The 20,745-nt window shown below is 31.7% G+C and overlaps 5 protein-coding genes and 1 long non-coding RNA gene across 8 annotated transcripts; 5 read left to right on the top strand and 1 right to left on the bottom strand.

The window, feature by feature from the left end:
• The first annotated feature begins 80 nt into the window (after positions 1–80).
• Positions 81–1,096, top strand: LOC115884840. The gene is made up of 2 exons (XM_030903543.1): positions 81–242; positions 310–1,096. Exons 1-2 carry the CDS (start codon positions 236–238, stop codon positions 1,053–1,055), a joined length of 753 nt encoding a protein of 250 aa, XP_030759403.1. The 5' UTR covers positions 81–235; the 3' UTR covers positions 1,056–1,096.
• Positions 1,097–1,543: 447 nt separating this feature from the next.
• On the top strand, positions 1,544–13,033 carry LOC115884841. Of its 2 annotated transcripts, none has more exons than XM_030903544.1 (2): positions 1,544–1,815; positions 12,193–13,033. In XM_030903544.1, exons 1-2 carry the CDS (start codon positions 1,770–1,772, stop codon positions 12,468–12,470), a joined length of 324 nt encoding a protein of 107 aa, XP_030759404.1. In that variant the 5' UTR covers positions 1,544–1,769; the 3' UTR covers positions 12,471–13,033. The 2 variants fall into 2 exon arrangements, with proteins under 2 accessions (XP_030759404.1, XP_030759405.1); XM_030903545.1 differs by lacking the exon at positions 1,544–1,815 and adding an exon at positions 10,215–10,542.
• A 159-nt stretch (positions 13,034–13,192) lies between these two features.
• Positions 13,193–14,573, top strand: LOC115884839 (derlin-1). Of its 2 annotated transcripts, XM_030903541.1 has the most exons (5): positions 13,193–13,320; positions 13,387–13,510; positions 13,587–13,854; positions 13,910–14,001; positions 14,061–14,573. In XM_030903541.1, the coding sequence occupies exons 3-5, from the start codon at positions 13,593–13,595 to the stop codon at positions 14,457–14,459; spliced, it is 753 nt and encodes a 250-aa protein (XP_030759401.1). In that variant the 5' UTR covers positions 13,193–13,320; positions 13,387–13,510; positions 13,587–13,592; the 3' UTR covers positions 14,460–14,573. The 2 variants fall into 2 exon arrangements, with proteins under 2 accessions (XP_030759401.1, XP_030759402.1); XM_030903542.1 differs by having other exon boundaries at positions 13,317–13,510.
• Positions 14,574–14,703: 130 nt separating this feature from the next.
• On the top strand, positions 14,704–15,993 carry LOC115884920 (RNA-binding motif protein, X-linked 2). The gene is made up of 4 exons (XM_030903644.1): positions 14,704–14,821; positions 14,880–15,032; positions 15,088–15,262; positions 15,319–15,993. The coding sequence occupies exons 1-4, from the start codon at positions 14,808–14,810 to the stop codon at positions 15,910–15,912; spliced, it is 936 nt and encodes a 311-aa protein (XP_030759504.1). The 5' UTR covers positions 14,704–14,807; the 3' UTR covers positions 15,913–15,993.
• Positions 15,931–17,473, bottom strand: LOC115884919 (mitochondrial tRNA-specific 2-thiouridylase 1). The gene is made up of 5 exons (XM_030903643.1): positions 17,320–17,473; positions 17,103–17,268; positions 16,860–17,044; positions 16,577–16,803; positions 15,931–16,523 (listed from the first exon to the last, which is right to left on the bottom strand). The coding sequence occupies exons 1-5, from the start codon at positions 17,393–17,395 to the stop codon at positions 15,939–15,941; spliced, it is 1,239 nt and encodes a 412-aa protein (XP_030759503.1). The 5' UTR covers positions 17,396–17,473; the 3' UTR covers positions 15,931–15,938.
• A 455-nt stretch (positions 17,474–17,928) lies between these two features.
• Positions 17,929–20,297, top strand: LOC115884936. The gene is made up of 4 exons (XR_004050644.1): positions 17,929–18,087; positions 18,551–18,802; positions 18,967–19,133; positions 19,265–20,297. It is a non-coding gene; the product is annotated as an uncharacterized LOC115884936 (long non-coding RNA).
• Positions 20,298–20,745: the final 448 nt, after the last annotated feature.

Here is a 20,745-nt window from a genome sequence, read left to right as displayed (position 1 = left end):
TAAAATTATGTACTTTTATGTTATCTGTATGTATATGGCATATTAATATATGCTGACAGTTTTCAAACCGTTCCAAATGCGCATATGCTGTTTTGAACCATTTTGAACAGTTTGCCAACCATTTTGTTTTTGCCAATATCCATTTATTTTAACTTTTTTACTTTTTGACGATTTCCTGTTTTAAGGGAAATATACAGTGGTGCGTTTTATATTTGTAATCAATTTTATTTCAAATATGACAGGTAGGTACAACAAAAGTTATTTATAATATAACTATATATTATGATCCAATATGTGATGATTTATTAGATATAGAAGAAACTAGTGAACCTATACTTTATGACCCTTTAATAAAACAATCCAGTCCCGCAACCCCAATGTGGAACCACGTTTTAACACTAGGCCTACTCGATTTATACAAAAAATACAGAGACCAAGTCGGTTCATTTCAAATAAAATCAATGAAAAAGATGTGGGAAAAAATTGCAGTGGAGATAAATACTCAATTCGATGTGAATTTCACTGAATGTCATTGCGAAAATCGGTGGAGAGTCGTAGAAAGAAACTATAAAAAGTATCTTAATGGAAAGTTCGGCAGGAGATACAGATATTTCGAATATAAGAAGGAAATGGAAGAAATAGTTAGGAAAAGAAACATTAATATGAATTCTAGTCCGAAAAAAACACCCAACCCAACGACGACCCCTGAAATTAAGCAGGTACGTTTGCTAACAATACCTTTTATGCCTACTCCATCGAAAATGCCAGATTTGAAACCGGTTAATAACAAAAATAAGGTTGTAAAGAAAAATCCTGATACTAATCACGTATTAGAACAAATGAGGAGAGACAAAAAGGAATTTTACATAAACGTCTTAAAATTGAGGAGAGAAAAACTGAACTTACTAAAAGAAAAGCTTAATTTCTACAAAGAAACGAGAAGAGAAGAATTATTATTGCAGAAACAACATAATGAGTTATTAAAAGAGAAAAATCAACTTTTAAAAGGTTCGGAAAGAGAAAAAATACATGTAACAAAAACTGAGCTTGTTTAGTGTTTAAGCCATTATTTAACTTATAAAATAAATTATATATGTATAAGAATAAAATATCTTTGTTCCTTTTTCTTCAAGCTTCTTTAATAGAGTAATTGACGTTAAAACATTGCGGAAAAAAGATTCTAAGAGATAGTCAATAGTATGAAAAAATAAAACCAGATTTTAAAAATACAATTCTAGATATTTAAAAATAAATTTTGAGTTAACGTCTCTTGCTGTTTATCAGAGCTGTTCATATTTTTAATTTGGCAATAAAAACCGCTGTTTTTATGTTCCAGCGCCAGAACTCCTGAACTATATGGCCCGAATTTCGAAAAAGAAGAAAAGAGAGAAATCTTCTTCTTTGTAAATTGTTTCGAGCGTAGAAACCGTCGTTTTTAGTGTCCATCGTTCCCGAAAGAAGATTTGAGTGGGTTTACAGCGGATATGATCACCTTGATCGACGAATTCATGTAAGTATTTTATCTAATTGATATTCATATCATCGACGCCTTGTAAAATGATTTTGGTGAACTCTCCGCTTCGGGTTAACGGAGATAAGAGCGCTAGCGGGAAAAAATAAAGATATAAGCGATTGGCGCGAGTATCTAATCTTCATTTTTTAGTTTGCCTACGCGTGTTGAACTTCGTGAAGTGGAACTCGCATTTTGTGCACTTTTAATTAAGTTATTTTTACTTAAATTAAGTGAAGCGTATAAAAGTGAGATAAAAATGTTTTTTACGTGCTGTGTTAGAAGAACATCGAATGCAGAAAACGGTAAGTTAGTTTTAATTCATTTTATTTTTTTCTTAAAGTGACTAGATTTTGAGTCAACCAATGATGGACGCAGATGGGGAGGCAAAAAAAATATTTTTCCAAAATAATACTATCGCATCATGTAATTTTTACACAAAAAAAGTTTTTTAAACTTAAAAAAGTATCTATAGCAATTTTTTTAGTAAAAAAACTATAAGAACTTAAAAAATATATAATAAAAACTAAAATATATTTTTTATTCTACTGAAAAACTGTAATTTTTTACGGAGATTACCATGAAAGAATATCTTCCAAAGAAAAATGCCGAAAACCTCCGCTTTCCCAGAAAATTTTATATCTATTTTAGTATTATTTTGCTTCCTTACACGTTAATTTTTTCTAACATAATTTTGAATTGATTGAATTCAACTGGGGGATGTTTGAACATACTGTTGAATAACGGACAAATCTTGGAGACGGACGTTGCGTATATAAAAATTTGTAAATGTTGCTCAAAATTATTTTCAAAAAATAAAAAAAATCAATTTAATATTTAATTTTTGAAACCACAGCGCACTATACAGGGTGTCCCAGAAATAAGTGCAAGTGTTTTAAGGGGTGGTAGATCTCGATAAAAGAAACATATTTTCTCTTTTTTCCAAAAAAATGATTTTTTGCTAAAATTTTCAAAAAATTCCGAATTTTCAAAAATTTTTCTTCGCGAAAAAAACCTCATAGGCGTGTTTCTGAGGTTGAAGTATATTACCAGCTAAAATACTTGCACTTATTTCTGGGACACCCTGTATATGAGATTTAGTGTGTAGGTATACATTTTTAAAAGTTTTTATAGTTAAAAATCACTTATTTTTAAATATATATTTATATTTTACATATCTGTACCCTAGAAGCAAACTATATTAAGTCCAAAATTGGCATATTTGAGATATATATTCTATGAATTACTCAACTTTTTATGTTCTACCTTTTTCTATTTTACTAAGTTCAAAATTAGGTATTCGTATACCAAATATTACAATCATAGGTTTAAAAATAACTGAGTAATTAGGAGATAACTTTAAAAAAGAACTTTAAATTCATTTTTCTCGACAACGGTTCTTCCTCTTCTGGGCTACAGAAATAGATATAAGGTATTTATTTAATTTGTTGAGATATGCTAAAAATTTGATTTTATGATAAAATAATTCCTATTCCATAAAGAATAAAAACAATTAAAATAGATAAAGCAATAAAAATACCTACCTTTTAGTAAAGATAGATAAAAAATTATTATATAGTTAATTCTTAAAATATATATTTTTTTAACTTCTCTGGTGGTTAATTACCAATGAAAAAACGATCACCCTGTATATTGAGGATGGTAATAGCTACTTCCTATATAACAATAATAAATATCTACGTAAGGTCAAATTTTCAAAGATTTCATTTCATCATATTATAATTTCACTATCACAGCGACATATACATATATATTTAATACCAATAAAACTAGTGATTTCCTCGCCTTGCACATTGACCCTGGCTGATTTGAATGAAGAAGGCGAAAAGTACGAATACCAAATCAAAAAAAAAACGGCGGAGTAGTAGGTAATTAAATGAAGGCAAAAATATAAGACCGGTTTCAGGCCAGAAAATCACCTTTTTTTCTTGTTTTACTGTTCAAAATATTGTCCATGTCCATAATCAAATCAGTACAGTGTTTTTAGTGTTATTTTATGGCTCTATTTTAGAAGATGTGTTCAAAAAAATGGTTCTTCAGATTTATCTATCTATTTTTCTTTTGTTTATCAAATTTTTGGGATAAATTAGTTAGATTTCCGCCACTAGAGTAGTAGGAACAAAGAACTTGAAGGAATTGGGCCGTTGTCTCTGTTCATACTATCTTTACATTTATTAATTCTGATGCTTTCATATGCATCTAATTGTCTGTAATTTGAGAGTTGTTTAACTAATTAAACAAAAATCTAACTGTTACGCTCAGTGGGCTCTGACTCGGTTGGCTAGATTTTGCCACGCCCACTCGGTGCCCACTGGGCGAGTATATAAACGCTCAACTTGTAGATTGTACTTTAGTTTATAATCTTCTGCTGATGATGCTAACATGGTTAGCGAAACGCTCCTCCAGTGTAAAAGTAAAAGTGTTTTGGTGTATTGTGGTGATTTAGTGTTTTTATTTTGCTGTTCTAAAATGGTTAATCCCGAAAAAAAAACATTAATTAAAATTATATGAATAACAATCTATCAAAGAATAAAAACGAAGTTATATTACCTTCTTAATTTTCTCTAGAACTGTATGAAAATTTGGAAAAATATAAACGGGATTAACCATTTTAGAACAAGCAAAAATTTTTATGGAGAATGCATTTTTCTCAAAATGTCAATAATAAAAAAGTTTTTCCTGTTGTAAAGACAATCCGGGTACATACTGTATGTTAGGGATAGTGAGGAATAACAAAAAGGGAGAAAATCCCAAAATGCCCGCTTGGTTTCCCCTACTAATAGAGATATTAATTTTTATCAAAATGCATCACCTCAATTTTTTTTCGCACTTATTAATTTACATCCTGTATATTGATTTTAAATAATTTATTATACATGGAGATAGACGTCAAACACAAATGCGTCATAGCACTATAATAATACCAATTAGGTATGATGGTCGGTGACCACAACATGCGACTTCACCAAAAAGCCGGTTCCTGTAAATTTAAATCTGATTTAATAATGATAATGATATAATATCGTGTTTGATTTGCGTTTACGACCCGTGAAAAAAACGTCGCCTAGCGACCTTTGATCCAGTGGGTTCTGTTTGTTGTTCTCTGTTTTGTTTTTATCTCCTATCGATACACGCGAGCAAAGTACACAAACCAAAATAAAGACAGAAATAGTGCTTTTTTCAATTTTAGAACGATTCAAGATTATTTAAATGGTATTTTTTTCGAGTGGGTATTGTTTGAAAAAGAATACATCACGATGTATTGTTTTTAAGGGAAATAATATTGATAGAAACAATATACAGGATGTCCCTTAAATAAGAGTATGTATTGTAGATTGTATGGGACGGGGGAAGGGGTTAACATAAGAAGGTGTCAGAGGGTTAATATAAAAAATGCAGAATTGTATATTTGTTTATTGTAACATTTCTTTTTCGGACGGTTACAAAATTTAATTTATTAATTACTGTTACGCTTATTGGACTTTTTAGTTATAAATCAACATTATTTGTTTATATTTTTGATAAATTTTTTGCCTATGCCTATGGTGGATGCTGCTTCATTAACGTAAATAAAATTAATTTACACTTGGAGCGGCCCAGATGTTACGGCACTCTGTAATACTATATCCAGTGACTTACGCACCATTAAATTTTGGTGCGATTCTAATCTCCTATGTCTCAACCTTTCAAAAACTAAAGTTTTGTCATATAAAAGTACTATACAACCTTTTGTACTTAATAACAGCACTATTGACGCCGTGGACTCTGTGAAATTCTTAGGACTTGTTGTAGACAACTCGTTAAAATGGCACTTGCACATCGAAGCTTTATCAAAGAAACTAAACGCTGCCTGTTTTGCGCTAAGGGCTCGAACTCACTGACGACCAGGTCGCAACGACCTGGCCGTCGGCTGGCCGGATGTATTGCGTTTTTAGCTGCGGCCAGATGAACGACCAGTTTCAACAGAGTTGTCAAATCTAACGATTTTTTACGTTTTACCAATTAGAAAATATTGTTTCAGAAATGTTAAAATATCCGAATTAAGTTTGTGTACGCGCGACCGACAAAAGGGGAGATATTCTGTTTCTTTTTTCTACTGATATGGCGCCCTTATCGACTTTAGAAGTAAACATATTAGGGCCATCGTAAAAAAAGAACGTCAGACACTGGCTCTAAATATAAGCAGGTAGAAAGTTTAGCTTCCAGTTATTTCAATGTTTACAATATAACGAAGAATGTACAACAGTAATTACTTCTATTTTTATGAATGTTTAAGTTACTTTCTTAATTTTTTTTTTCAAAATAATGTACCTAATAGAAATATAGTCTAATGAACCCTGTTTGAAAAACGTTAAATTAAATATAATATTTAAAATACAGTTGTCCTCCTTGTACATGACTACAATACAACTAAAAAAACTAATTTAATAAAAAAAAACAAGTGGTTGTAGAAAAACTTTAAATGTTATTTTTTTATTTTTTAACATTGAAACTCAAAGGTATAATAACAGGTATCATACCAACCATAAATAGAGTAGGTATGTCATATAAAAATGTTTTGAGTTTTTACTAGAATCGACCCTTGATAAAAAAAGGGATTAGATTTAAGTTTACCTTTGATCCAGTCTGTATACTATTTCTTTGGATTTTCTGCACATGTGCAAAAACTACACTAAAACACTATATCTTATAGAAAATAAAATATTGTGCGTTGAATTTGAGGGATTTCATCTGAAAAATTATTAATTTGGAAGAAAACCGGCAACAAGCGGCAGAAAATAATATTTCCGTGCAGTCTTCTGGTCGCAACGACCAACGGACGGCCAGGACGTTAGTGTGCGCTATATCATTTGATTTAATGGTTTTAGAGGTAGCTGCGACCTGGCCGGTGCGACCTGGTCGTCAGTGTGTTCGATCCCTAAGATCAGTTTCTAAGGAACTTTACTTATCAACCTCTGGAATGGTCTATTATGCCCTTTTTGAGTCGCATCTTCGTTATGCCCTTCCATTCTGGGGTACTTGCTGCGCGACAAAATTTGATCGTATTTTCAAATTTCAAAAGAGAGCAGTTCGATATTTATTGGGACTGAACAGTAGAACTCACTGCCAGAATTTCTTTAAAAATTTCAAAATACTGACTCTTCCTTCCTTATTCATTTTTGAATCCGTTTGCTTAATCCGCAAGCACATATCTGTTATTCCGGAAAGACCATCTTACAACTATCCGCTTAGGAATGCGGAGCACGATCTTTATCTGCCAACCCCGAGCTCAGAACTAGTTAAAGGCTCAATACTGTACAATGCCAAAAAAATGTACAATCATCTGCCTTTGAATATCAAGTCGCTTTCATTCTTTCCCGCATTTCGCAAAGCTCTGAATTCATATACTTACTGGAGATATGCGGTAAACGACTTTTTTGTTGATGTTTAATCATGAACAGTTTTGAATTCTAAAATTTTGATCATCTCACACACTGGTTAAAGGTCTAGTATTGAATATTTAATATTTTATAACTCTTACATGAATTATTGGCCTGGGCCCCATGGGCCCCCCTCTGTATCCGCCACTGAGCCCTGTAAATATTTGCGCTTATTTATGATTCACCCTGTATAATTAAGAAAATAACTGAGAAAACATTAAACTTCGTTATGTAGTTATGTTTACGACAAGTATAATACAGGTACATTATTTTTTATCCTATTTAAAAACTTCTATTAATTTTAACAACTAGGTACGTACTTAAAAATAAACCAATATTTGAGGTTTTTAGATAAACAAGAATAAGATAATGTCTTCAAGGATAAAAAAATATGTTAAATATTAATATTAAGAAAATTTTAGCAGCAATATAGGAAAATTTTTCAAGAACAAATTACATTCTTATAAATCTTTTTCCGGTTTTTGAGCGATATACATACCTACAGCATTCTACATTTCAGGAGAATATATTAAGGCTATCATACGACCTTACGTATGTTTAACAATCTGTAGGTATAATAATAAAATAATAACATTGTAAAAGAACATTGAGATGTAGTCTATTTCATTTTTTTTCCTGTCCCATTTTTATGTGTTTCACAGTACACAGGGTTTCTGGTTTATGAATAGAGGTATAGAATAAGATGCGATTTCCACATTACTGTGTTACTTTTTTGTAAAACTAAAGATGCTACACACATATTTTTCCTAATTCTCTTAGTTCCTGAAACACAGGGCGAATTTTAAAATGGTGCATTTTTCGATCTCCTTTGTATACAGGGTGATTTTTTATGATTAATTTAAGAAAATAAAAATTCCCAAATTTATTATTTCAGTCAAATAACTATCTACTCAACGTGTTTATTTTTTGTGAATGATGACATGTATTGACTCTTTCTATTCTAAATATCTTGAAAACGGTTGCTCGTAGCGATTTTTACCAAGAGACCAAATATACCAAGAGATATTTTTTACGTAATAAATTACGGAAATATATAGTTTTTCACTCAGTAGTTTTATACAGGTACGGACGAAAAGTTATGACTCTTCAAAACAGTTAAACACATGTAGGTGGCGCCCGCTACAAATAAGAGTCACAATGATATCAAAATAAAATTTCCCATGTCAAAAAGCTCCCAATTTTCTTCCAAATATTGACGTTATTTCAGATATTATTTGGATAAAATCGAAATAAACTTCTACACCCCGTATCTCCGAAACTAAGCCTTTTAGGACATACATTTATACGAACTTTTTTACTTATTTTTATCTGCAGTATATGCTGCCTAAATATCCGGAATACAGTTCGGACCACCCTGTATATCTCGGCTATCTTATAACTTATCGAAACGGTGAAAACTGTGTCCCATAGAGAGAATAAGTTTATTTTTTTATTCAAAGGTTTTAACGAACGCGATCTTTTATTGTTTTAATCCCGCGATCCATAGAAATCCCGCGAACCTTCGTCTAGTCGTTAATCATGTCTCTATCGTCCGAGAACTACGCAATTTTAATCATGACGAGTGCGACTCTTTAAACACTCCATTAATAGACAATATTCAAAGAAAAACACAAAAAATGGAATTTATTCAAAGAAAATACACATAGTCACTGATAAATGCGCGCGGGAGGGAGATGCTTCGCGGCTAGCTGTTTGCGCAACTTGAAAACACGTACTAATAGAGGCGAATCGGTGCGCGCGTGCCGTGCGTTCGCGGCGCAGCGCGCCATTGTGTACGTACCATAATAAAATTATACTATACAGGGTGTCCCATTTAAGAAAGTATAATTTCGAGTCATATTTCGAAAATGACAGCTCTGAGCGAAAAACTAGTTACACCACTGGATTCTACGTGAAAAATTCTATGGAACTCTGTTTTCACTTTTTCGATAAGTTGTAAGAGAACAAAGATACGAGGGGTGTCGAAAAATGCAAAATTTTCAAATTCGCCCTGTATTTTAAGAACTAAAAGGGCTACGACAAATCTGTGTATGGCATCTTTAGTTTTAGTTTCATAAAAAAGTAGCAAAACTAGAAACCCCATAGAACACCCGAAAATGGGACACCCTGTACATTTAGTTCATTTAGTCGATTTTTTTATCGATATCGAGGTAATATTTGAAGTGTTATTATGACTTTTTAAATAATTGTAAGGAATTAAAGGCTATATTAATATTCTAAAACTATACAGAGAAGATCATAATATTATATGTGTCAAATGAAAACATCTGCATAGTTCTTATAATTTTTGTTCTTGTTCTTATTTTAACTTTTTAGCTTTTATGACATTCTTCTCTATATCTCTTAATGTATGTTAAGTATAAATTTACGGTTTATATTACTGTATATAAAAATATTTCTGTATAATTTTAATTGATTGAATTGGCTAGGCATAAAAAACAGTAACTGATGTTAATGAGGATCTCTTGGAGAATAATAATCATACAAAAATAATGTTGTATCTAAGAATATAAAACAGAATCTATATGGACTTTGGGTATACCGGGTGGTCTCAAAAGTGACTCACCCGTATAACTTTTTTATTTTTTTAGTTAAAAGAACGAGTTTTGGTATGTTAGGATTATATGGACATAAATTAGGATTGATTGACGTATTCGATTGACGTTTTCGGTCACTTCCGGTTTCACCGGAACTGACTACAACTTTTGATTTTTAAATGGCACCCTCGGTATTTTCTTACTTTATTCGATAGAAAACGTCACTCTGGCTAAAATGATATATAATATGTCAACTTTTGACATTTTCGCATATTGTTTATTTGAAACTATAACTGGCGGTTCGTAACGAAAATTTAACTCGAAATACCAAGTGGGTGGTATCAAATTATGGCGTAAAAAAATGCTTTTTCCAAATATGCTAATGAGCCACCCTCTTTCCATTTGAAAAAATTGAGATATGATTAAAAATACGAAGTTACAAAAATGTGTCCTAGACAATTATAAAACATATTTCTATAAAATTATTATATTTGTTTTTTAAAAATATTAATCTAATAAAGATTGACTAATTTAGTAAATACCTGTTACTATCCAAAATAAGATAACTACTTAGTTAAATATTTGTTTTTCAGTAGAAAAATTTAGGAATCAATTAAGGAAAGCTTTATACTTAATTGGAATTATATAAAATGAGTCACAGCAGTTGACAACAACAATTTAAATCTATTTTGAGAATTTAGTTTGATCTATATGGCGCTATTAATCATCAGAATATATATTGTTATTAATCTGTCTGTCTAGTTTAAAAATGAGGTTTTTAACTGACATAACAGTTATCCGTTGATTGCATTCACGTGTTACTGTATACGGGGTGTTGCATCGCAAAAAACAGACGTCCGTCATTATGACAGACAGTCCAAGAGTCCGTCATCCAATATTGCTCGTCCAAATCTTGTCCAAATTTCCGTCAAATGAATAAAAACAATCAACTCAAAATTTAAAAAATTACCTTAGAGAAAATTAACAAATGGAAACAAAATGATCAGAGGCGTAACGTTGCGTCAAAGCAAGGGTATGTAATAAGTAATTGCAATTAACATTTGACCAAAACACAGGGTAAAGTTTTTTATGGCTCTAAAATATAACAGGTTAAAAAAATAATCTATATAAAAAATAATATCTCGTCTCATATATTTGCAGGAAATTGAATTCTCTACAAAAAAGGTCTTTTATAATTTTTTTGTAAACCTTAGCGTTCGAAAGTTATGAAAGGTTGAAGTTTGATTATTTTAAGGGATTTCTTTTTTCTTATGAATTTTATAACTTTATTACTCATGGTTTTGTAGGAAATTCATTGCTCTACAAAAATGGTTTCTTATGATTAGTCCATTAAATTAACCGTTTAAAAGATATTCATCGTCAACCTTCAATGCACAATAATTTTAACATTTTTTGGCTAATAATTCGAACATTTCAAATTTATTTTATGAGTTTCAGAAAAATTTTTACAAGTTTAAGTTTCTCTCTTGATACGTCCTGTTACTTATATTGTTATTGTTATATAATAAATTCGTTAAGTATTTTATTGTTAGTTTAAATTAGTGGACCCACACGGAATCCGTAACAATATTATAAGAATAATAAATTTCAAATAAATTTTGGAGAACTTTTATAGTTACTTTCACGACAGAAACTTCAATTTGTAAAAATGTTCACGAAACTCATAAAATAAATTGGAATTATTGTCCGAATTATTAATCAAAAACTGTTAAAATTATTCTCTATTGAAGTTTGACGATGAACATCTTTTAAACGGTTAATTTAATCGACTAATCATAAGAAACCATTTTTGTAGAGCAGTAAATTTCCTATAAAATCATGGCTTGCGCGTATCATAATGACTTTTGGTTAACGAGTTATAAAATTCACAAGAAAAAAGAAATCTGCCTTAAAACAATCAAATTTCAACCTTTAATAATATCAAGGTGTATGTAGCGCTAAAATGTATTACTGGTTGCCTACACAACCGCAACGTGTCAAGAAAAATGGCGCATCCGCCAGAAAATAAAATACATTTTTAGGCGCCATCTCTCAATCAAGTTGACAAGTAAGCGAATCAGACAATGCAATTGTCCAGTATGAAGCAGAACGCTCTCCGAGAATTGTAGAAGGTTCGAGAAACAGTCAGTAGGGGAATATAAAGGCCCGTGCTTGGCAGTTGGAGCAGTTTGAAGTTTGAATATTCCGCGTTTGGAAATTGTGAATCGGACAATTTGGTAAAGGAATTTTATAAATAGTTAGTTATTGTGTGTATAAAGCGAGATAACAAATTCGTTAAGTATTTTATCGTGAGTTTAAATTAGTGGACCCACGGAATCCGTAACAATAACTTTCGAATGGTGAGGTTTAAAAAAAATTGTAAGAGACCTTTTTTGTTGAGAATTGAATTTCCTACAAACATGTGAGGCGATATATTTTTTCCTAATAGTAGATACCGAGATAATAAACTTTTCCTTATAGTAATAAGGAAAAAATAGAAAACTGAAAGGCGGAGGACCCTCCTATTAAAATTAAGGGGCTCATATGCTTGGAGAGAATTTTTTAGAGGTGTCTACCAACCTTTTTTTCCGAGTATAAAGTGAAAAAAATAGTCGATTTTTTTGACCCACCCTAATAAGTATTACAAACAATCTTATAGTGTTTTCTCTATTTGATTTTACAGAATCTCCAACTAAGCAACCGCTGCCGGATATCAACTACCTGTCAAAATCGTCGTCGCCGGTCGACATCATGAACAGGACGAACAAGTACGAGATCAGCAATAACAGGACGAAACAGGAGCTGATATTACAGCCGAATTTTAAAAGGACGAGGCAGAGCAGCAACAACGCGAGTTTGAGAAGTGTACAGTCGTTCTACAGCTGCAAATCGGGTGATGAAGATTATTTCAGCGTGTGCAGTGATAGTAGTTCCTTTAAAGACGCCAATTTTAAAGAATGAAGATCTCTGTCTTTTATTTTTGACTGTTTTAACTCTCAATTTTCATGTTTTTTACAAACTAAATGCTAGTGGGTGACAGGAAGTAGGGAAAAATTCAGTGAGAACTTTAGAACTGGAAGTTTTAGGTGCTCAGAGTAACGATTAAGAGAGTTGTTGAATATTTAGTAAATCCTATCATTTCTTTTAAATATGTCCACGAAATTTTGGGACACCCTGTATAGAAATTTATCTCTTCTAAAATAAAAATCAAAATATGTATACATATGTAATCAAATATTTACAAAACAGTAAAAAACTCACTGATAAAATTCGTCTATCTTATTAAAAGGTGTGTTAATATTTTTGACACACCCGAGTATCAAGGCGGATTATGGTAATAATTATTGTATCTACATTTTCGTAGAAAATACGGTTTAATCCTGTGACTAATGTTTTTTATAATTTATTGATATCAATATTGTAACGTTATTATAGATATACGACCTTGTTATTTTGTATGTATCTGGAGTCTGTGTATTTTTTTATTATTGAAATAAAAACCATTGTTTAATAATAAATCAAATTTGTCTTATCTTTTTTTTATATTGTTTCCTCGAAACAACAGTTCCACATACTCAGTTTCAATCGTCTTACAAATATTTGCTATCTAACATGACGCATGAAATTTTAAATTTATTGAATTATACAAAATCAAGTCATTACAGTGCTTTACTTTGAATTTCAGACACTCTGTATTACAATATGAACGAAAGTCGCCAGTGTAAACGGAGTCAATTGAAGCCAACTTCACCCCGATCTCCCATTGGTTAAAAAAGCCACATATTTAAGATGACGTTTTCATTTTCCATAGGTTTGACGGTTTTCAGGTTATGTGAAGATAAATAAGATTTTTTACATTATTTTATCAATTTTTAAGGAAAATTCAACGAAAATAGGCAAATAAAAGCAGTTAGAACTTAAAATACATCTCTAAATTGAATAAAAAGTCGAAAACGTGTTAAATTTAAGACTGCTCTATTGAAGTTTAAGCCTTTTAAAAGGTAGGTGTACAAACTTATTCTTAATCTAAGTACAAACTAATAAAAAAGAACTATAGCAAAATATCTTTATTTTTAGTGCAAAATGTCGGATTTAGGCGACTGGTATCGGGGTATTCCACGATTCACAAAGGCTTGGTTTACAGGAACAGTAGCTTTTACATTATTAGGTCGATTTGGACTACTCAATCCAGTAAACTTAATTTTAATATACGAAGCTGTTAAGAAAGCACAGATATGGAGACTAGTTACTAGTGTGTTATATTATCCATTAACACCCTCAACTGGGTTTCACTACCTCATAAATTTGTATTTTTTGTATAATTATTCCAGGAGGTTAGAAGAAGGTATGTAAGGGTATTAAAATTGGTTTAAAAAACTGAATATATTTACTCTTTTTAGGTCAGTACCAAGGCAAGCCAGCTGACTATGCTTATTTGTTATTATTCAACTGGATATGCTGTGTTATTGTGGGCCTAGTCGCAGATATGCCTGTAAGTGTAATTCTTACTTAAACTAACCAAATTATTAACTATGTTAACTTTAATTTTAGCTGCTTATGGATCCCACAGTTCTCTCAGTTCTCTATATTTGGTGTCAACTCAACCGAGACGTCATAGTAACGTTTTGGTTTGGAACCAGATTCAAAGCTGTATTCCTCCCTTGGGTTCTTCTTGGATTTAATCTAGTCATGTCTGGAGGTGGTATGATGGAACTAGTGGGCATTTTAGTGGGGCATTTATATTTTTTCCTTGCCTACAAATACCCTCAAGAATTAGGAGGGCCCTCGTTACTCTCTACTCCTGGATTCTTGAAAAGTTGGTTTCCTGATGAGATTGGAGGTGTTCACGGTTTTGGTCAGGCTCCAGAAAGAGCACCGGGGGTTCCTAGGGGTCCGGGAATGTTTAGGGGGCACAACTGGGGTCAGGGACACGTACTGGGAGGGAATTAACAAGACTTTAAGTTGTTCAAACAATAAAATGGTTCTTTCTAAGTCTATCTTTGTTTATGTACATTTATATTATGTAGATATTAATTTAATTGAATAAATTATCTCTTTTTTTGTAATTAAAGCCTGAGTTTATAAAGTTTATCTAAAACAAAATGTAAATAGGTCAATAGGTGTTAATTTTTTAACCGCCCTCGTAACGTAGTATTTAAAAGTTCAAGAATCTGTCCGGCAGCTGTGGCCCTTTAATAAATTAAAAGAAGATTTTCCGGAACTAACCTCCAAATATTGTAAAATCGTAAAATCCAAACAAAATATTAATTTCGTTTTAATTTGATAAAATAATTAAAAATGAATCCTTTAACGTAAGTACAGTAACATTTTTTATATGTGAAAACATTTTAACTTATTTCTTGATTGTAGGAATATGAAAAATGTACAAAAACTAAGTGAACGGGAACTTCAGAATACAAGTAAGAGCTCTTGGCATGACCAGTACAAAGATAGTGCTTGGATTTTCGTGGGAGGTCTACCTTATGATCTTACCGAAGGTGATATTATTTGTATTTTCTCACAGTATGTATTCATAATATTCTTATTCAATTTTATATTACCAAAAGACCTGTTTTAGGTATGGAGAAGTTGTAAATGTTAATCTTATAAGAGCAAAAGACACAGGAAAGTCTAGAGGATTTTGTTTTCTCTGTTATGAGGATCAGAGATCCACCATTTTAGCAGTTGATAATTTTAATGGAATCAAGATTTTAAATAGGACCATTCGTGTAGACCACGTTCAAGAATATAAGGTTTCTTAAGTCAATTTTATTTTTGTACCATTTTAGTATGATCTGACATTTTTTAGGTACCAAAAGAAGGAAAGAAAACTGATGAAGAAACCAAAAAACTTTACTCAGAAGGCTGTGCCCCAAAGGCTATGCCCATTGTACCCAAAGTAGAGCGTGTTCAACAAGACTTGCGTGAAACTATAGCCGACCAAATTGAAGGAGAACTAAAACTACCGGCCCGTCTTCCTATATACACAGATATAAAAAAAGAAAAAGTCTCTGAAGATGAAAGCAAAAATAAATCAAATAAAGATAAGAAAAAAAGCAAGAAAAAGAAGAAAAAATCTAAAAAGAAGAAATCACGAAAATCTGAAACTGATACAGATGAGAGTTCAAGTGATTCAAGCAGCAGTGATCATGCGGTGAAGTCTAAAAAAGAGACAGATCTAGAAGTCCAAACAGGAGGAAAAAGAGTCATAAAAGTTCAGAAAAAAGCAAAGAACACAAAGAGAGATACTCTGAGGATTATAGAAAAGATTCTCCAAAACGTAGAGACAGATCAAAAAGTAAAGAAAGGGATGGTGACAATGAAGACAAACCCAAGCGTTATTATGTGGGTTTCAGTCCAACTATTCCTAAACGATGGAAATAAAATCTTAAAAGGTAATTAAATAAATAAAAACCAACACTATTAATTTTAACAAACTTTATTTCTATTCATGTATAAATTACAGTCGTTATAGTATTCTGAATTTTCTTTTTCATTTTTCTCTTTATCTATAACATCACCTAATTTATTGTTATTTATATAAAACAATGAAAAATTTGAGGCCCCACTATTAAGAATACGAGCGCTCCCTAAACATTCATTGTTCCTGTAGAAAACCGCATATTGTCCAGCAGTTAAGGCTCTTTTATGTTTTTCCAATGTCACTACCAACCCTTTATGAGTTTTACAGACTTTACATGAAGCTAATTGTTCGGTATGTTGAAATTTAAAATCGCAGTGTAAAATATGATCCTTTACGAGCTCGGGAGGTTCAGAAGAGATCCAGTGCGGCTCAGAAGTGACTACGGTTGTTGAATGGAATGCAGGATGTGCTGTGCCTGATGCTACATAAATATTATTATTTTCTGTAGATTTTTTGGCTACAAAATAGGACTTGGCAAATCCACCAAGGCGTGATCTTTGCCCTAAAGTCCACTGATGTAATCCTTTATGATGTCCGATGATTTTTCCAGTGTCTATATCAATAAAATCACCAGGTTTATCCATTATATACTGTAAAAAATAAACTTATATAATTTTACATACAGTTAGAAGTAAAAATGTACCTCTTTAATAAAGTGTTGAAAGTTGCGTGGTCCTATAAAACATATACCCATGCTTTCTGGTTTTACAGCAAATTTTTCTAGATTATTTTCAACTGCCATATGTTTTACTTCCCATTTCATTAAATTACCTAAAGGAAACATGGTCTTTCTTAAAGCTTTCTGACTAATTTGGCATAGGAAAAATGTCTGATCTTTTCTAGTATCATTTGCCCTCAATAATGTTACCACTACAAGGTATGTATAATGTACAGAAGTATTAACACATATTTTGAGTGTTACTTACAATTATCAGGATGGTAGTTCTCTAAATAGGGCCCAAAATTTGTTCTGGCATAGTGCCCAGTAGCTATGGCATCAGCCTTAAGATGCTCGGTGGCATATTTATAAAAATAATTAAATTTTACATTCCTATTGCAGAGTATGTCTGGATTTGGGGTACACCCGTTCTCGTATTCCTTGATCAAGTTACTAAAAAGTTATTTATAACATAATATACAATAAAACAACATAGTATGTTCCTAGATACCAAAAAACTTCATTCCAGTATTCTTTAACGAAATTAACTGGGTGCAAGGGTATATTTAATTGTTCGCATAAGTAACTAGCATCTTTGTAGTCTTCGTCAGCCTTACAAATACCTGTTTCGTCGATAACATCCCAGTTTTTCATAAAAACACCATGGACATCAAACCCTGTAATAATTGAATTTATTCATCAATTTAGTTGCTTGGGATACTATTTACCTTTCTTTTTTAATAGCAGAGCAGCGACGGCACTGTCAACGCCCCCAGATACCCCCAAAACCACTTTTTTAAACATTATCTAACATTTTATTTTTTGAATAATCAAGGTTGTTTTTATATTATTAATGCCGTCTTTGTTTATTTTTGTTGTTGTCTTTATCTAATGATTAACCATAGTTTATAATTTGGACTCTCTCCTTTTGATTATTTTTTTCTGAACGCAGGCCGGATGACCTATACAAATTCAAGTTATTTAAAAGAAAAGAGGAGAAAATCTATATCAAATCTGTGGCTGCTTATGATTCAAGCCATAAATATAAAAAAGAAGAAGAATGCTAGTGGCGCCATTGTGGAAAAAGTGAGAAAATTTGGAACTAAAGTGTTTCCAAGGTTGCCAAGATATTACCAGAATCCTGAAACTAAACTAAATCAATATTTTTGTAAGTCTAAAATGCTAAAATGAATTAAACCGTTAGAAAATCATGATAAATCGAATAAACATATAGGACAACTTTGTTGCGGCAGAATAAAAATAGTATATTTTTTAGATACAGCATTATTTTATGCAACAAAAAATTACCGTTCTGTTTTACATGTGTTCAATCTGACAACGTTGTCGGTGGTCGTTTTTCCGTTGTTAGAAGAAAGATGGAAGAAAGTCCTTACGTCGTTGTTACAATTTCCTGATTTTTTAATAGAAAAAGTGGTTTTTCTATGCACTATTTGAGTATATTCTTTTCCTTAAGGCATGTTTAATCTCCTAAAGATGTAAGTACTCATTGTTTTGCCTCTTCTCTATAGATTTTTTCAGTTTCAAATATTTTAATTACATCATCATTAAAGCTTACCTATGTATTTTTCCAACTTTCATAAGTTTTCTTTTCAAAATCGAGTATCTACAAATATAGATACATTCGGTGAAGTTTGGTTTGGTTTGGTTAAAAATAAAGTTACATAGAATATTGCTTCATATTTAGAAATATTTGGTTTTTTTTTGGCATGTTTTTTTGGCTGGTGAGGAGTTGTTTTTTGGCATAAGTATTTTTCTACGTCTTTTAGAAATAGTCAGTGTTAGTACGCCTAAAGGGGGCCCTTATTCTCAATAATTATATAATACTTTCAGATAAAATAAAATACTACACACTGTTTACTGATACAGTCATCATATTTACGTTACCAATTTTGCATTGTTTTAATATAGGGCTTTAATAATTATAATTTTCTTTTTAAGGAGCGTTATTAATAATACATACCAGGATTTAAAGACCAATAAGACCATCTAAAAGAAGAGACCTGCAGTGGGATTCTGTAAGCTCCGTAGCCAGAAATTTCCTGTCTAGGCTATGCTATTTGTATACGATTGATGAGTCACTAGACAGGAAATATGTTTACAGAATCGTTCCTCTGAGCTACCACTTGTATAATCATGATGTTTGGCTATCACTCTGGTTTACAAGATTGGTTTTACATTATCCAATTAAAAGTAAGTTTATTTTATTATTTAAAAAGAGTTTTAATAAATTTATTAACTGGTTATTAACAGACTACCCATATTTCTTAAGATATATTTAATATTAATACGAAAAGAAAAAGAAACAATTATAGCATACCTAATTAATAAAATGTAATATTTATTTTTTATTACAGCATTTGTACAACAAATTACATGGATGTATACAGTTCCAGAGCAGTACATTTATCCTTTTGATGAATAATACAAACAATTCAACCACCTTCAAGATGCCATTAGGTTGATTATATTCAACATGGAATAGGATGAAATTCATCATTGAAGAGGAACTAAATAATTTGAGGTAAATTATACTTAAGTGTTTTTTTTTAAATCAAGTATATTTAACACCTAATATTATTGTAGGTATTTTGTAAAATATGTAGATAAAAATTATAATGAAATGTAATACTATTATTTATTTCTTTGTTACAGATTTTGTACAACAAATCGATGGATGTATACAGTTCCAGGACAGTACATTTTTCCTTTTCATGAATGTTACCAACAAAGGCATTAGTACTTAAGTATATATTTAAAATTTTACTTCTTTTGGGTGAATATATTTTTATTGGTTTTTAATCAGTGGATTTTATCATTTATTAATTTAATTAAGTTGGAAAAAAATCCATTGGGTACCTGAGTTAGTTTTTTTATGGTTACTTATTATCATAGAAAAATTCAGATCAACTATTTTTAGTTTGAAACAATTTTAAGGTTTTAGGCACATCTTTTTCTTTTTGATAGAATACCTTCTACTTAGAACTTTACTCCATGTTGTTTTTGGTTGACTTATTTCTCTATAAAGCTTGACTCCCATATTTTCTTGATTATAGGAATAACATCACCATTTATCATTTCTATAGAATATTCCATTGAGTGTATTTCTATAGGTTTTATTTGTTTGGTAAATATATACCATCTACTTATGATTTTAATTCATGTTGTTTATGGTTAACATTTATTTCTCTACAATAACTTGATTCGCATATTTTTTCACTTTACGAATAATATCATTCATTGATTCTATAAAATATTCCATTGACTGTATTTCTATAAGTCTTCTTTTATTTGTTTTTTTTTTTGGTGTCATTCTTTTGTATTTTTGGTTGGGTAATTTCTTGTACAGAATTTTAGTTTTGATGGATTCATTTTTATATAATTTTTCTCAGATCTTATGCCATGAATTGCTGTAAGCTTTCGGATTCTGTTGGTTGGTTTGGTTTGCCTGTGTTTAAATATAATTTTAACATACAATAACACACTTAAAAGTCTGAAAATAAGGACTAATTTCCTATCAATTCCTGGCGCATTCGCCATTTACTTAAAACCCCTGACATCCACTTCTGGCTTTTCTAGCATTTTTTCCAAAGAATTTTCCTAAGTAATATCGACTCCAGAGTATCGTAGCTAGCCTCCCCACAAAAGAGGAGACCCGGGTCACCCCCTAACCCTGATGTTCGGCCATCGATGACCTATGTAGCATGCATAGGTACCCAAGGGAGTCACCACCCTCTGGTTTACGAGCTAGGTGTTCTAACGCTAGAGGCTTCGGCCGGATACGACCTGGCACCCAAGCTCCGAGACTTCTTCGTGCACGTATTCCGTGACCCTCAAGAGGCAGGGGGCGGGATATCGGACACATTGAAGATGATGAGGGGGGTCCGCCTGTAGGGGGTCCCGGTGGATGTCCGCTCGATGGGTGACGAGGGCGACCCGAGACGAGGCTGCTTAGCTGGGATGGGAACTGACTGGTGAGGCTTAATCGTCGCCCAAGGGTTAAATCGGATGAGGGGTGGCGAACTTGATGCTCTGGAGGATTTTTCTTCATGTGCTTGATGTCTTATTTTGACTAGGTATTCGTTAGAGGAGGCTAAGCATAATCTTTGGTCAATTTTCCAGTTTTTATTGACCAG

The sequence above is a fragment of the Sitophilus oryzae genome, unplaced genomic scaffold, assembly GCF_002938485.1.
Source record: "Sitophilus oryzae breed Bouriz unplaced genomic scaffold, Soryzae_2.0 scaffold_358_pilon_pilon, whole genome shotgun sequence".
In the NCBI taxonomy this organism is placed as follows: Eukaryota; Metazoa; Arthropoda; class Insecta; order Coleoptera; family Curculionidae; genus Sitophilus; species Sitophilus oryzae.
This window is presented reverse-complemented; position numbering and strand designations above follow the sequence as displayed.

Bases quoted from the DNA above. Each gene is read 5' to 3' on its own strand.
- LOC115884841 (XM_030903544.1), top strand. From the start codon at position 1,770: ATGTTTTTTACGTGCTGTGTTAGAAGAACATCGAATGCAGAAAACG. The intron at 1,816-12,192 runs GTAAGTTAGTTT...TTGATTTTACAG, and splicing joins AACATCGAATGCAGAAAACG to AATCTCCAACTAAGCAACCG.
- LOC115884839 (XM_030903541.1), top strand. From the start codon at position 13,593: ATGTCGGATTTAGGCGACTGGTATCGGGGTATTCCACGATTCACAAAG. The intron at 13,855-13,909 runs GTATGTAAGGGT...TACTCTTTTTAG, and splicing joins TTCCAGGAGGTTAGAAGAAG to GTCAGTACCAAGGCAAGCCA. The intron at 14,002-14,060 runs GTAAGTGTAATT...CTTTAATTTTAG, and splicing joins GCCTAGTCGCAGATATGCCT to CTGCTTATGGATCCCACAGT.
- LOC115884920 (XM_030903644.1), top strand. The intron at 15,033-15,087 runs GTATGTATTCAT...GACCTGTTTTAG, and splicing joins ATTATTTGTATTTTCTCACA to GTATGGAGAAGTTGTAAATG. The intron at 15,263-15,318 runs GTTTCTTAAGTC...GACATTTTTTAG, and splicing joins ACCACGTTCAAGAATATAAG to GTACCAAAAGAAGGAAAGAA.
- LOC115884919 (XM_030903643.1), bottom strand. From the start codon at position 17,395: ATGTTTAAAAAAGTGGTTTTGGGGGTATCTGGGGGCGTTGACAGTGCC. The intron at 17,269-17,319 runs GTAAATAGTATC...CAATTATTACAG, and splicing joins TCTGCTATTAAAAAAGAAAG to GGTTTGATGTCCATGGTGTT. The intron at 17,045-17,102 runs GTATCTAGGAAC...ATAACTTTTTAG, and splicing joins TACTGGAATGAAGTTTTTTG to TAACTTGATCAAGGAATACG.